General features: G+C 43.8%; 1 protein-coding gene across 2 annotated transcripts in view; it reads left to right on the top strand.

Annotated features, from left to right (window-relative positions):
* The window catches only part of ADAP1 (ArfGAP with dual PH domains 1), a 238444-nt gene that overhangs the window by 74761 nt on the left and 147597 nt on the right, over window positions 1–16086 (top strand). For both annotated transcript variants that reach the window (XM_088451986.1, XM_088451987.1), the window contains exon 2: window positions 2985–3115. In XM_088451986.1, coding sequence (XP_088308112.1) covers window positions 2985–3115 — 131 coding nt within the window. The remainder of the gene's footprint in view (window positions 1–2984; window positions 3116–16086) is intronic.

The raw sequence follows: 16086 nt of genomic DNA, 5'->3' as shown, positions 1-16086 counted from the left end.
ATTCTGTGCATCACGTGCTACAGGGGTTTTTAGGGATTTTTTCACACGTACAGTAGCAAAGAATCTATTGACTCCAGTACATCGGCTTTGTGTATCAGATCTATTTTGTTATCCACATAAACAAACATACAAGCAAAATGTTGCAAAGGCAATTAAAATGTTTATTGTATATTATGTATGCAACACTCACATTAGTTAGCTGTTCATAGGGAAAATTCAGTTACAGTCATTTAGTAATTCATACATGCACATTGTATCCTGAACTGCGGGGGGTTCTCCTGGGCTCCTGTGAGTATGCAATCACTCCCCGAGTCCTGCCCACTTCATTAGTGATGATGACAATCGCATTGTCACACCCCCAATCCCCTGCCCTTGGATCAAAAAAGTAGGCAAGCATTCTGCAATGTAACAATAAAATTAGTATTAGGTGTTTATAAATCAAGTACTATAGTGCTGTACAAGTGGAATCTGGAAATACCTTTATAGGGGGTGTTTTGTGTACTAGTTGGTGAGATAAATTAACACAATTAGGAACGTAACCCTAATGCTGGCCATACACGCTACAATTATCGGGACGATCCGCCCCGAGGGTTAAATATTGCTCGGTCGGGCATGCTGGATTGTCCAGCATGCCCATCCGATGCGATATTTAGCAGGTAAACTGTCGGCCGCATCGGGCAGTGTATGCCCAGCGCGGCCGACAGACAGACATTTCCTGTGTTCCTTCCTATGGAAGGAACAGGGACATGTCTCCTCCCACGGGGGCGGAGCGCGGATGTCGGGCTATACACTGTGAGATTTCTCTCACAGTGTATGCCGGCGACTTCTGCGGCTGGCAGGCTGCCAGATAAAATGTCTGTCGGTCTGACAGACATTTTATCTGGTAGTGTATGCCCAGCATAAGCGATAGACATGACAACTCCTGCAGTATATTGCATTTCTCGTATATGAACCATAGGGGTAAAATGCATCTTTCTGTGTTAAGGCCCAATCGATCTGCAAATCACTGAAAAAGATCTGTAATGTATGGGCGCAGATTGCTAGATTGGGAAATCCCAAAATCTGGTAATAAATCTTCAAATTGTTCAATTGTGGTTTTCAGATTGCTGATGTATGGGGGGAGGGGGGGCTTTATACTCACATTCCACTGCATTATCTCCCCTCTTCATTACAAACCTCTGAAGGTCCTCCCACATCTTTAGGAGAGTGTCTCAATGAAATCCGATTACAAGTCAAAAAGTTGCGATTACAGAGTTCTGAGAGTCAGTCTACAATGCATTTATTCAAAGCAGGTCTGCCATGATGTCAGTCACACTGTATAGTACATACCATTTCATTGGTTCTGCTGGGATCTCCAAAACCTGTAACTGCACAACTCTGCATTATAACCACTCACTAGGGAGAGCAAGTACAGGTGTCAGAATCCTATTTTTATGCCATACCTGCCAACATTTAGAACCAAATTTCAAGTGCAGGGGATGCAGTGTTGCAATTTCTATTACTATGGCCCTGCATCCACTGCAACTTACTGCAAATAACACCGTCAGAGCATTTGGGACAAGGCCATGATCATGCTATTTGGGGATTTTCCTTTTCTCCCAGGAGTCACTGAGAACTGCCCAAAATTCGTGACTCTCCCAGACTTCCAAGAGAGTGGGTTAGTATGGTGTGTGGCATGCCTGGTCAATCTGTGGCTCTCCAGCTGTTATGAAACTACAAGTACCAGCATGCATTACCAGCTGATCGGTTGGAAGGTATACAGATGTGTCCACATACATCTAGCCTCCTTGCACGTTAAACAGCCCTTCTACTCGGTAGCGCCAAGCATCTTTTTGTGCAACTTTTTCCCTTCAAATGCGGATATATCTGCATGTGAAATGCTACGTTACAGTGTCAGCGGCTGTGACACTAACGTAGCATTTTGCATTCAAAAACACCCGCAGTCGCACACAGAATATAATTTTAATCAGCATAAGCTGCTTGTACGTCCTATTCGCGAATAGGACTCATTTGAAGGATAAAAGACGCTCGATGCTACCGAGTCACATGGCGCTCACGCGTTATGTGTAACGTGACTTGTAGCGCATGGAGGATAGATGTATGTGGACACATCTGTACTCGTAGTTTCGCAACAGCTGGAGAGCCACAGGTTGGCCAGGACTGCTGTATGGAATGTTTACAAGTGAAGGCCATTGACTTATACTCTAGCTTATAAGTGGTTACAGTACAAAATAAAGTGGCTTGGGACCATTAGAGCATGGACAGTGCTTGGGTTGTGGGCATCCATCCCTAACTACATTAACCAGTAAACACAACATTAAAAATAAATGATACAATGAATTACATTGTTTAAAACATCATATTTAAAATTATTTAACAATTCACTGAAAATGTGTTGCCCTTTAGCTGTTACAGTATTTGTTATACTCTGCCTACATCTGTCGGCCTGTCTCATGGAGTTTGCTGTGTTTTACATATAATGCTTGCATGCCAGTCATTCAGTCCAGCCTTATGCATCTGCTGGGTTATCTCCACCAAGCTCGGTGAAATTGGCTTGTTGTCTATATTTAATTTTTTAAGTTTATTATTATTATTATTATTTTTAACTCACACCAACTGAAAACACTTATCTGTGCAGCTGAACTAATTGTATATTAAATTGGGTGTTATTTATTACTATTTTCTTATTTTTCTGTAGTGGGCTGATTAGAACCCATATGCTCAAAAAATGTTAGATCATATTTGAATATTGTTTGTGTAGTTTTTTTGTAGGTGCTGGAGTTGTGTAATGTTGTACCATAGGCAGTAATTAGATTGGTAAGCAATGCTCAAGAAAACTTGGTCTAAGGACATTTGGGGTTTGTAGAACCTTCAATTAAATATGATGGATAGTAATGTTGTGGACTACCTACATTAGTACATAATCTAGCAGAGTCTGAGGCCCATCTGTGACTTAATGTACCTGTTTGGCTTTTCTCTTACAGATCCAGACTGGGCTTCATACACTCTTGGGGTGTTCATTTGCCTGAACTGTTCTGGAATTCATCGCAACATCCCTCAAATCAGCCGAGTGAAATCTGTCCGCTTAGACCCCTGGGATGACATACAGGTTCAGGTATGAAAACATTTTGGGGTCAATTTGATTAGCCACGAGTCTGCTCCCTATGCACGTAAGTGCCTATGGCAGTCCCGTACTCGCTAATTTTTGTTTGGAGCCCCATAGGGCTGTGTACAAAAATCTTCCAGTCTGGTGAGAGATGGGGGTGAGATGAGGAGCCGTGTTTAGACACCGTTGCAGCAGCACTTCGCACTGCTTGCCCCTATTAAATTGGCCCCATTGTCTGTTGAATGTGGTTATGTGCACTGTGTACTGAAGTAGCGGGATAGATTGTGTTATAGACAGACATAAATGGATTTAAATTCAATTAAAATAGTTGAGTGTCTGTTGTTTTTGGTCATCCCCGAGAGATGTCTGTATGTAATCAGCTTTGTGTTGCAGAACATGTCCTTTGCTCAAGCATTAGGGAGATATTGTGGGATTCACTTTACTGTTACCAGTACATCTAAACTGCATAGCATCGAGGACTAACAATAAGATTTTAGAAGAAAGTACACTGCCACAACAAAGAAAGATTACACAGGGACAAACTAACATACAGCTCCACCTTCAGTCCCTCCAGTATAGTTTCTCAGGTAATAGCATTTTTATTTTTTTGTATTGAAGCCGTTTGAAACTGCAAATATTTAGCACCATCAGGCTTACCGTCTATTGAGCTACTGGAGTGCATGATATACTAAATGAGATCCCCAGTATACCTTCTCTTATACTATATAATAATATATATAAATAAAGAGCTAAATATATTAACTATAATAAACGGAAGTTGATGCCAAAGTAGTACCCAGGCTAAGGTTTGACTCTCAGTGTAGATTCATAGTGATTAGTGGGCATATTTACTTTTTTAGACATTACTGTGAGGTCTGGTACAATTCATAGAAGGTATACTCTTCTGGCTTCAATCTTTCTGCTACATGAACAGGTTATATAATACACCAATGGAGGCCAGCTACAGTTATAGTATTCAGTGCCGTATTAGGGCATGTCTGTATACTGAGCCTCATACTCACCTCAAGACCCATGTAACTTGGGAGTAGGGCTGTATGCACCCTGGGGACACGTCACGTGCCTCTCCAGGCTTCAGAGTGCCCTCTTGGCATTTCACAAGCTAGAGACAGGTGGCACCAGGACAAACTGTGCCACCTCCCTTTTCCTCACACTGTAGGCAGCGCCACCGTATACACACACGCCCGTTACAGCCCTGATAGCAACATTTGTAAACCGTTGCTCTTAGATACTTTTCATGGGCAGTGTGCCCATTATATTTTTTTTGTCAGTGACACACATAGAACAGTAAGTGGGCTGAGCCATAAGCAGTCTGGAGCCAAGATGCATGAAACAAACGTTTCTCCAAAAACACAGATTCCATGGTAGACAACACTCCCTTTTCATACCCTGTTTATTTTTTCAACATCTAAGGAACCATTAGCAACAGAAATTTGCTGAGGATGTAGATTTTGTGCATACATTTGTTTTATGCGTATCGTCATGTAGGCTAATATAACAGGATGTCTACAGACACCATCAGCTCCCAAACTGGCACAATTTAATTTATGTGCAAAATTTACAGTAACTGCTGTATTTAAAGTTCCATGCAGTAATAAATACCACCTCACAGGAGCATGATAAACGTATGTCTGCCGCCATTACTGTACTGCATTTACTGTACTGTTAATGCACATTATCCTCCTCTCCAAACAAAAGTGTCAGCATATGCAACATGTGTGCATCTCTAAATACGTTGGCAACTTGTGTGCATGCCCGTTCATCCATTTTTAATTCCAGCCTCTTGCAAAGACAGTTAATGCAAGTCTAACTCAGGCCCGTAGTCTGCAGTATAGAACCACTAGTGTGCTATATAGAACTTCTAGTGTGCAGTATATATACCTTTGTGGGCTGTTCAGAGCCCCCGATATATATATACCTCCAACATCTAGTATATAGTTCCCACTTTCTGTATATAGCTCTCCATGTCAGTATATGGTTCCCAATGTACAGTATATCGCTCCCAAATATACAGCATATATCTCACAATGTTCAGTATATAGCTCCTAATATCCAGTATATAGCTCCCACATCCAGTATATAGCTCCCAATGTACTGTGAATAGATCCCATATCCAGTATATAGCTGAGCTCCGATGTACAGTATATAGCTCCCAATATCCAGTATGTAGCAATCACTGGGCAGTATACAGCTAGCAATGTCTAGTATTGAACACCTAGAATACTAGACTGAACCCCAGTGTCAAGAGGTCAAAGGGGGTATTCAATTAGCGCAATGTGCTGTCACGATGTGCAACTGCGCATATACCGCTAATTAAGGTTACCCAGTCTTGTACATTTTTCTGTGCACTTCCATAGGGTGTTACTGGTCTAGAAGCGCCAGATGTGTGGTCAGATTTCCTGGCACATTGCAGCCATCAACACTAATTAATCACCCCCTAAATGTCCAGTATCCATTTTAAAGGCACTGGTTTTAATTTTATAGTGCCAAATGTCCAGTATACATTACCATAATACATTACACATTCTGTTCTGGCCTCTTAAATCCATATGAATTAGGCCAGGTTATAGTATTAATGACTAGAATGGAGCATACCTGTTCCCTATGCCTCCTATCACTGCACACATCATTTAAACTGAGCTCTGGGGCAGCTCAGAGTGGAGAACAGAGCAAAAATGCAAGTAACTTGGACAATCCAGTGCAGGGATACTACTGGCTGCTTTTGTATGTAGCCCACAATACAGGGCAGCTTTATTTTTACACTGCAATGTAGAGTTCAGCAATGACACACCCCTTCCTACTCTAAAGCTGGCCACACATCTAAAGATTATCTGTCCAACCAGCCAACTAGTTGATTGGTTGGAATGAAAATTTGGTAAGGTATATAATCAGCAATTTGCTCCCAAACGCTGCAAAATGGACCAAAACTGTTGTGTGAACAAATAGTTTAGATCAAACATTTAACAAACTTGTCTGAACGACCATTTTCATCTGTTTTCTGGCATTTAGGAGAAAATTGCTGATCATCATTTACTCCCATACCTTACCAGATTTTCATTCCCACCAATCAACAAGTTGGCTGGTTGGATGTAAGTTGGTCTAGTGTGTGGCCAGCTTAAGGGGAAGCTTCAATTACACAGAACGGCTTTGCGACGTGTGTCTTTCTCATTTGTGCACATAGAAATGATTGAATTGTTCCCCACATTCAATCTGTCTCAAAATCATGTTACATACATCAAAAAAACATATAAAAAATGTGACCATATCTTACACGAGACACTGCAAAAAAATTGTAATCCATGCACTTATTATTTGCCACATTGACTATTGCAATAGTCTCCTTACTGTTCTTCCCAAAAAAAGGGCTCTCACCACTGCAATCCTTTATGAATGCAGCTTCCTTGCCAAACGTTCATCGTCTGCTGCTGCTTCGCTCTGTGAGTCCCTCCATCGGTTACCGGTTTTCTACTGTATTCAATACAAAATACTTTTACTTACACATAAGGCTATTAACCAAACCACACCAACATACATCTATTCACTCATCTCAAAATATTTTCCAACCTGTCCTCTCCGCTCAGCACAAGATCTGCGTCTCTCATCCCCACGCATTACTTGCTCCCATTCACGGTTACAGGACTTTTTTCGGGCTTCATCCACTCTGTGGAATGCCCTCCCATGCGCAATAAGACTTTTCTCTAGTCTCCAAACCTTCAAGAGTTCCCTGAAAACTCACCTCTTCAGACAAGCTTATCAGTTTCAGAACCCCCCTCATAGCTTCCATATCTAATTACTCCCCTCTCAAAGTCCACACATAACCTCACACATAGGGGTAAATTTACTAAAGTGAGAGTTTTTAGAAGTGAGTTTTAGAAGAGATGTTGCCCATAGCAATCAGTCAGATTCTAGCTATTATCTTTTAGAAGGTGCTAGTAAAATGTTAAGTAGAATCTGATTGGTTGCTATGGGCAACATCTCTTCCAAAACTCTCACTTTAGTAAATTTACCCCATAGTCTTTCTTTCACATCCTCCTGACCTTTGGCCAACATTCCTGTGTGACTGGATCATACAGCCCACCAAGAAACTCTGCAATCTGGCTGGACGAAAATGCAATATATAGCACCTATCCTTGTGTATCAATGCCTATTTCCCTATAGATTGTAAGCTTGTGAGCAGGGCCTTCCTACCTCTATGTCTGTCTGTTATTACCCAGTTTTGTTTCCAATTGTGAATTTCCAATTGTGAAGCGCAACAGAATATGCTGTGCTATATAAGAAACTTATAATAAATAAATAATAGCCCATGTAATTGCTGTTATGTGTGCAGCGCTCCTCACGTGTAATTGAATCAGACTATACTGAGTATATTTACTAAAGTGAGAGATTTTAGAAGTGGAGATGCTGCCCATAGCAACCAATCAGATTCTATTTAACATTTAACTAGCAGCTTCTAGTAGATAATGGCTAGAATCTGATTGGTTGCTATGGGCAACATCTCTCACTTCAGTAAATATACCCAGGGGCGGATTGGGCCACCGGGACAGCGGGTAAGTTCCCGCTGGGCCGGTCCCTTTCCCCCTCTGCTGGGTCGGCCCATCCTGCCTACCAGGCCGGCCCACCCGCCCAGGCTAATTTATCTATCTGCCTGAGTGGTTACCGCAGTTCCGGGATTTGCGTTCCACACTGTGGAATGCAAACCGGAAGTTCTCATCGGCTCCCGGCTAGCAGCCACATCCGGGTGCCGTTAGCCAGGAGCAGCAGCATAGGGCTAGCGCTGCTGCTCCTTTTTCTTCATAGTGGCAGCATCCTGCACGCAGCGCCTGCACCAAGGACCAGCGTGCTGACAAGCCGGCGTCAGCAGCTGACGGAAGCAGTGCCTCTCCCCTCTGGCGCTTGGCAGCGGCAGTGGACAGTATAAGGCAGCAGATTCGAGCCAGCTGTACCCAGCATTTTGCCGCTTTATACTCACCGCCTCAGGATACCTGCTAGTCAGACCAGGTATATACTGTAGCTGCTGGTCCCTGTTACTAGCAATGCTTTTGTGAGACTTCTGGGGGTTAATAACTTGCAGCAGAGCAGTCAATCTAAGCTGCAGGAAGCACCAATTCCCTATGGTAAACTGAAGTCCACCATAAACAAGGGAAGAGTATAGAGTGTGCTTCTCTTGTTATAGTAGACAAATGTCTATTTCTACTAAGACTGTCCTTGGTCCTCTTTTGAGTAAAGCTAGTGTGCAGGTGGAGGCAAAGTGTTATACACTAAACACACTCCGCCCCATGACATACTCCCCACCTTACCTCCCAGCCCCTAGACACAGTGTCACCCAAAACCCAGAGACATACACTCAAACCCCCCACCCCCTGACTCTTATGTCCCCAGGGACATACACTCCCCACCCTACCTCCTGGCCACCTAACCACAAGCTCCCCCGACACAGAGACATACATTATATACCCTACCACCAGCCCCCTCCCTGGTCCCAGAGGCATACACTGTCCGCTATATCTGCCCCCCTCCTGGGTTAGTCTACACCTCAGCCCTGGGAACAAACACTACCGCTCTACCTCCCCTAACGTCCACAGGGACATACATTCCCCATTGTGTCCCTGTGCTAATGTGTGTTTTCTTCTTTCAATGTGTTTTAGTTTTTTGGTGGGGGCCATTGCTATATTTTTTCCTGTCCATTGTGTTCTATTTTCTTTCTATTGAGGCTTATGTATTTTATTTTTTTCTTGTTGAGGCCAATGTGTTTTATTGTTTTTCTTGTGCTATGTTTCTCGTCTGTGCTTGCATCTGAGTTGCTCCACGCATGCATTCCTAATGGTGTCCATACAGAGTTGCAGTACAAATTCAGATGTGCACAGCAAGAAGTAGATTAGAAATGGTTTACGTTCTCACAGGGGGTTGACTAATCAGACTCTGATGTAACGTAGTACGGGTGTGTTGCTGAAAGTGGTTGTGAACAGAGACACTGAATCGCTCATATTGGAGGACATACTCAGACGGATGATCTGCACCTAGCATAGGCCTGGTGAAAGTTTCAATGATGTGACTGATGGAGGCATCTAAAGACGCACAGAGCATGATCTGTAGACACTGAAAGTGGACTGATGTACACCAGGGAAGGGATTGTAGCTGCATTAGTTTAAAGTTGCAGATGCAACTGTTGCAAATAACACAAGGAAGGACAGTCCCGCCCCCTTGACAGACCCCGCCCCCATTTGGGCTGCTTACAGAAATTTCCTGGGCTGGTTTTCCATCCCAATCCGCCCCTGAATATACCCCTAAATCTCTCTGCACATTTTAAATCTGCCCCACCTGCTTTGCTTCCCTCTGTGAATCAGCCCCATTGTGTGTTGTGTTTCAGTTGCATAAGAAGGGGTTAAAAGGCGCCTGCATGGCTTTCCCAGATTTCTTCATTCTGCCACTTTAGACGTCCCTCCAGATTCCTGATTGTTGGGAATTGTACAGCAGTGACAGCTGCTATTTCACTGCTTACTGGCTCATGCTATAATATCCAGAGTTTATGGCCCTCATTCAGAGCCGGACGCTCTGAGCAGAGCGCTCGCTCTGAATGAGGGCCGTCCTCCATAAAAATGGAGCGTCCTCCTGGACGCTCGTATAGCTGTGGGTCACCACCCACAGCACATACGAGCGTCCAGGATGATGGTCGCGATGGTCTTGACCATCGCGACCATCGCCAGTGCGACCAGAAGCCTGTGGTCGGGGTTTTCGACCACAAGCCCTGAAGTGATTTTGGTTCTATCAGAGCCAAAATCACTCCCACTGACATCACTAGTGATGTCAGTGAGGCCGGCTTCTGACGGTAGGCGTTCCCTTGGGAACACCTCCGTCTGGCAGGCACGCCCACCAAAGGCGGCGTGCTGTCAATCAACATCGACAGCACGCCCCCTTTGATCAGACACAACGAGCGAAGGAAAGTCCTTCGCTCGTCGCGTCTGGCGCATGCGCACGGCGGAGCTCCCTCCGTCGTGCGCATGCGCAGTGCACACCATCGACCCACTTGCGAGCGGACAGCCGCTTGCGAGTGGGTCTGAATGAGGCCCTATGTTCCTCTGCAAATGTAGAAAATCTTGTAAGGTTTACCCACAGTCTGATTAGCAGTCCAATAGGACACTGCAAATTTGGACAGGGGGCATGGCTCTTACTGACTGTAGCCAATCTGCCACATTAACCATGGAACACACTTCCCAGGGCACAGACTACTGAGTGTGGCTAGGGGTAAAACCTGCATGAATGTTTGTGCAAACTGAGGATGGAGGATTATATTCCTTAATGAATATGCTGAATCATTATTGGCTGCTTATGTAAGCATGTAGTTCCAGTACTCCAGACTGTGAAACCATCTTTTCCATGCCTAGCATTTACCCAGTCAGTTCTAGATATGATTTCACACTGTGCTGCCTAATGATAACATCTACAATGTCGAAAAGTCTTTGTAACATCTCAACTTTTGCTGCATTTCTGGGAAAATGGTTACAAGGCCTATCTGACACTGCTGCCTGGCCTGTGCAATGTGTGAAGAAGAACTGTCTCCCTTCAGCTATTTGATTATTCTTCAGATGTAGCAATGAGAGTCTTTTCACGTAATGATGCCGAATGTTTGCAGATCCGTAGCCCTCAGTTGAACTGGGAAAATCCATTTTGTAGCTACTTTCTTATAGATGTTTCAGTAATTTTTTTTCTAGCATTAGATAAAGTTTGTTTCTGAATAAAATGTGAAGTTTGCTTATAGAGTCAGAGCTGTTTGTACATCTCAGATGCAAGCTACAAAAACACTGCTGCCATCTCACAGCCAGTCGTGTATGATTTCTCTATGTATAACCTTAGGGCTAAATTTACTAAGGTGCCAATTTCTATTCGATGTCATCCGAGATCAGTCTCGGATGACATTGTCCGGATTGATGTGTTTCATTTTCGAAGAGGTTACTGAACTTACTAAGCTGCCGAGTTCCTGTCATTCGTGTTGTTCGATGGTGTAATCATCGTATTAATTAATTTCTATTTATCGTTCGGTTTTGACTAACTGGAACCCACCCACCGGCCAAGGGTGCCTGGGATAGCCCCTGGCTATCAGCCTAGGCCTGGAGTGCCCTGGAGAGGGGGACCCCTTTATTGGGGGGTCCAATGCTTCCCAGGGATCCCTGGCCTGGGCTGACTAGCGGTCAGGGGGATTGATTTGGCTGGGGAACCCGGTGAAAGGGTTCCCCTGGCTGTGGCATTACCCCCCCCCCCCCCCACTAGAAAAAGTTTGGTGCTGGTTCTTCAATTTACTGGGGAACCATACGCATTTTTTCCCCTGTATTTCCTTAACCAGGACCGCATCAGAGTCCAGTGCTGGTTGCGCTAAATACAGGGAACCCCTACATTTTTTGTCCCCTGTATTTTGGCAACCAAGGGTGGTTCTGACTATCCCGGTGCTGGTTATGCATAATACAGGGGAACCCTATGTTGTTTGTCCCCTGTATTTAGCACAACCAGTACTAGGTGTCCAAAGCCCGGTTCTGGTTGTTCTTTTGGGGGGCGGTGGGGGTGGAGGGCACAATGTTTTATTGTTTTTTTTTTACACTTGTTTTAATTTTTTTTAAACACAGAAGCACAGACGGATCTCACTGATCCGGCCGTGCTTCTGTGTTTATTTTTTGACACACAGATGCATGTATCACAGATCTCCCTGATCAGTGCATGCATCTGTGTAGGTTGAGATGTGAAACTCGAATGGAAAAAGGTGTTCTATTTGAGATTTCTATTTGGGTTCTTTTTTGTGTCTTTTGCGGCTGATTTCAACTATATTTCGTCCGATAAAACAAATATGAATCCTTAGTAAATTTCCAGGTCATATTGATGTCTATAGCAAAAGGCTGCCGAGGTGTACCGATGGTCTATTTGTCCGAAAACATGTTACAGGTATTGTCGGCAGAGTTTTAGTCATCGAATTGAGCAAAGTCGGCAGAGTTTAGGCTTTAGTAAATTCCAAATATGCATTTAATGGCCGAATTTGCCCCATTCGATGTCTGTCGAGCTTAGTAAATTTACCCCTTAATGTTAAATATCAAACAATTTATAACTTGCTTGCAATACCATGGATAACTGCATGATTTGCTGAGGAATTGCAATGAATGTTGAGGAGACGCTTATTCAGTTAGTTTATTTTAAAATTGTGTGTGTTGTTATTCATGTTTTCTCTTTTGTTATACAGACCTGGGGTCTTTTGGGACCCTGGTTATGATACTGGAACATTGTGGTGGCAAAGTTGCTGCTCCAAGGCTGCTAGACATGTTAATTTCCATTGTTGGCACAACCCAGTTGGGTTAGGATGAGCACCGATACATGCCAACAGCCCTTGTAGCTTCTGAAAAGGGGAGCACTTTATATTTTGGGGGCATCTTCCCATAGTGGCTCCAGCTCAATGCTGTTTAATATTATAGAAGGGGAACTCTGTTGCTCATTGTCTTCTGTTATAATGTGAGCCAGGCTTTCTAGCGCTGGGTTAGGGTGAGGGTTTAGGGGGGGGGGGGGGGGAGTTTTCAGTGTATCATCTGTGCTCTAAGTGGAGGTAGCTGTTAGTTACTTCTAGTTCTCCGCTATTTGGTTTACACAACACAGTATGCTTTAATTGACATGTTAAGGACAATTTTGTCAATTAATAATGTATTGCTGGTGGAGTTACTACCTTTTCATTTTCAGATTCCCAGACAGGGGGTTTGTAGTACAATGGTGCGCTCAAAACAACAGGAGTCACAACCATTGTATGTGTCAGAGCCCCCTCATGCACCTAATATGCAAGCAGAGCCCCCTCATGCCCCTTTATATACCATCACTGCTCCTACACATGCCACCATCACCTGGTTACTCATCACAGAGCCCCAACATGTGGACAGGCTGCCCCTTTTGCCACAAAACAGGCTAGGACTCACTGTAGGTAGCACAGATTTGAACCCTTAGGTCCTGATTCTGAGTTGGGAATAAAGCAAAAAAAGAGCAAGTATCTGTGCAACCTGGACAATTTGTTGCACTGCAAGGGGTGCAAATACATTTATTGAGTAAACACTGGCTGATGTTGCATGTAGCCCGCAAGTGCTGGGTAGCTTTATTTTTACACTGCAATTTAGATTTGAGTTTGGACAATCCCTTCTCAAATCTAAATCTCTCTGCACATGTTACATCTGCCCCACCTGCAGTGCAGCATAGTTTTACCAAGTTGCACAGTTACGTGCTCTTTTTTGCTTTATTCTCACCCCAGAATCAGTTCCTCAGTCCGATGATCCGATTCCAGTGTCATCACAAACAGAGGAGGAGGCTGAGCGTTCTGTGAGCACTGAGTTGTTCTGTGACTTCACTACAGTGCAGCCAGCTCAGTGTTTTTATTCATATATGAAAAGCTTCTGTAGAATATAGACTTTTTATATTTCAGTCAGAAGGCATTTTGTTATGAAAACGGTCATATAATATTATTACTTTTATGTGTTTTACCTGAATGTGCCAGGACTGAGACGCTGTAATACCACTTGGTGCATCTTTATTAGATGCAATCATCGGCCGCATCATCAAAACTTGCACCAGCCCCATGTAGGTGCAGATTCTCTGTCAGAGTATGGCCTCCTTTGTGAACGATTAAGTGTCTTCGTTCACAACCACTACAGTGACACGTCCACAACACTCCCACATAATGGACCATATTTGTGCATCTGAATAGCCACCTCCCTGGAACGGCCAGCGCATTTCCAGTACATCACGAAGTGCCGTTTGTGGGCGGTGACGGGGGGTGGTGGGGCAAACGCAGGGGTGCCAGTGCTTTTATCGTTGCATGGGCGTACATAAATTATCCACTGCGATTCCAGATGCCGCCTGAGGCGTCACAGCGTACACATACGTAAGCATTTCCTGAGTAAGGTCTGGGCTTCACTAAGGGGTATATTTACTAAAGTGAGAGTTTTTAGAAGTGGAGATGTTCCCCATAGCAACCAATCAGATTCTACTTAACATTTAACTAGCACCTTCTAGAAGATAATAGCTAGAATCTGATTGGTTGCTATAGGCAACATCTCCACTTCTAAAAACTCTCACTTTAGTAAATTTACCCCTTGCTGTCTGATGTTACTCGATGTTACCGATTGTTTCACTATGTTGGTCAAGTATACGGATGTGAGTAAGGGGAAGTGGACGTCCTTATGTCAGGCTGCAATTGCAATTTACATGCAAACATTAAAATATCACAGCTGATATTAGCAACGCAGTTGTATGCGTATAAGCAGAATAGCAAATCATGCTGAATCAGGCCTTTTATGTAATCCATTCACAAAAACATACAGTATTGGACGTGCAGACTTAGGCCCTCACATAGAGAGTCCCAAACAGTTGCCTTAAATATGGCGACAGAGTGATGTCTAGTTACCACTCCAAGAGCAACCCGGAGAAGCAAGTAGCGGCTGCAGAGGCCGGGGGAGGTGAGCGGAGCACGTTACTGAGGAGTAAAGCTTGCGAGTGTGAAGTCGGAAAAAATAATTTAAAGAAAAAATACAATTTCCAGGCGCTGCCTGCCCAGAATTATTAACACTCCAGACAGACTTTCTGATTTCCTGACTGTTCGGAGTAATCCCAGACTGGTGGCAGCCCTCATTGCAAGGAATTTCAATGGTTCATGTTAGGAAACAAACTTGACATGATGCAGTGAGTGTCTTAAAAGAGTCGGTGGGTTTTGTATGAATGAAGTTGTGTTGTGTTAGATGTTAGTTAATATTTGCCACATCTGTAGTTTCTCATTGTCCAACAAAAACCAGTTTGTCCTGTTTGCACATCATCGGTGTTACCTGCATGATTCAGCATTAGGCTTTGTTATGTAAAGTACCTGGTAACTGTGGGCCTGATTCAGAGCCGGACGCTATTTGCGAACGGTCGTTCAGAAAAAGGGGCCGGCTATTTAAATTGAGCGCTCGCTCTTTGCGGTCTGTTGACGCCTCTATGTCTGAACGAGTGAACGAAATATGCGCTCGCTATTTTGTAAAGACGCCCCCTGGCAGCTCGCATCCTACGTCATCTCCGCTATTTATTTGATTAATCGAGTACATCAAAAGGCGTCTGAACTGCTCGCAGTGCTTGTGGTTGGATTTTCCTACCGCAATCATGCGAACAGTTCAGGCTAATAAACAACCAAGTGACGTGGTCGATGACGCTGCTTTGTTAATTATGCACACCCTTAAAACGCCCGTTTTGACCTTTTGGCACGCCTGCGTTCGGATCTCCACTCCCCGTTTTCAAGCACCTTCCCCTGTTACCACCCACAAACGCCTCATTCTGTCACTCAAATTAGCAGGCATTCGCTATTTTGCGAGCACACAATTTCCGACCGCAATGACTGGTTTGCGCATGCGTATTACAACCCACACGCCTGCGCAGTTGTGCGAACATCGCTCGGAGCGAACGAGCGGCCGCTTACGAGCGGCTCTGAATCAGGCCCTGTATGCGGTTTACGTGACCATTCTTTTTGTACTTGTTTTCAAGTGTATTAAATCTGATTTTATGAGTACATCAGCAGCTATTATTTATGTCAGAGATGTTAGCATTTATCGGTCATGTAAGTGTAGAACGTTTTGTTACAATATTTATCAAAATTGTCAAGCAGGAAATTATTGTGCACCTAAAATCCTAAGGGGCAATGCAGTTAGCGGCTTGGCTGCAATGTGTTGTTCCAGAATGACATATCATAGCAAATACCATCGCTACTTTTTCCTCACACTATATAGAAATGCACAAGAAATATGGCGATATTTAACCTATTGTAATTGGCAGTAAAATGCGCAAGTAAACATCAAAATGTTCGGAGACACATCACTGGTTATTGAATCGGCGTCTATGGTCGTCTTTAGGTAAATCCAAATTTGAGGCACAATTAACTTCGATAACGTTGGTCAAAACAAACAAGAGTAAAAATGTTATGTAGG

Source organism: Taudactylus pleione, unplaced genomic scaffold, assembly GCF_031769625.1.
Source record: "Taudactylus pleione unplaced genomic scaffold, aTauple2 ptg000032l, whole genome shotgun sequence".
Lineage (NCBI taxonomy): Eukaryota > Metazoa > Chordata > Amphibia > Anura > Myobatrachidae > Taudactylus > Taudactylus pleione.
The sequence above is the reverse complement of the archived record's forward strand: the minus strand, read 5'-3'. Positions and strand labels throughout refer to the sequence as shown.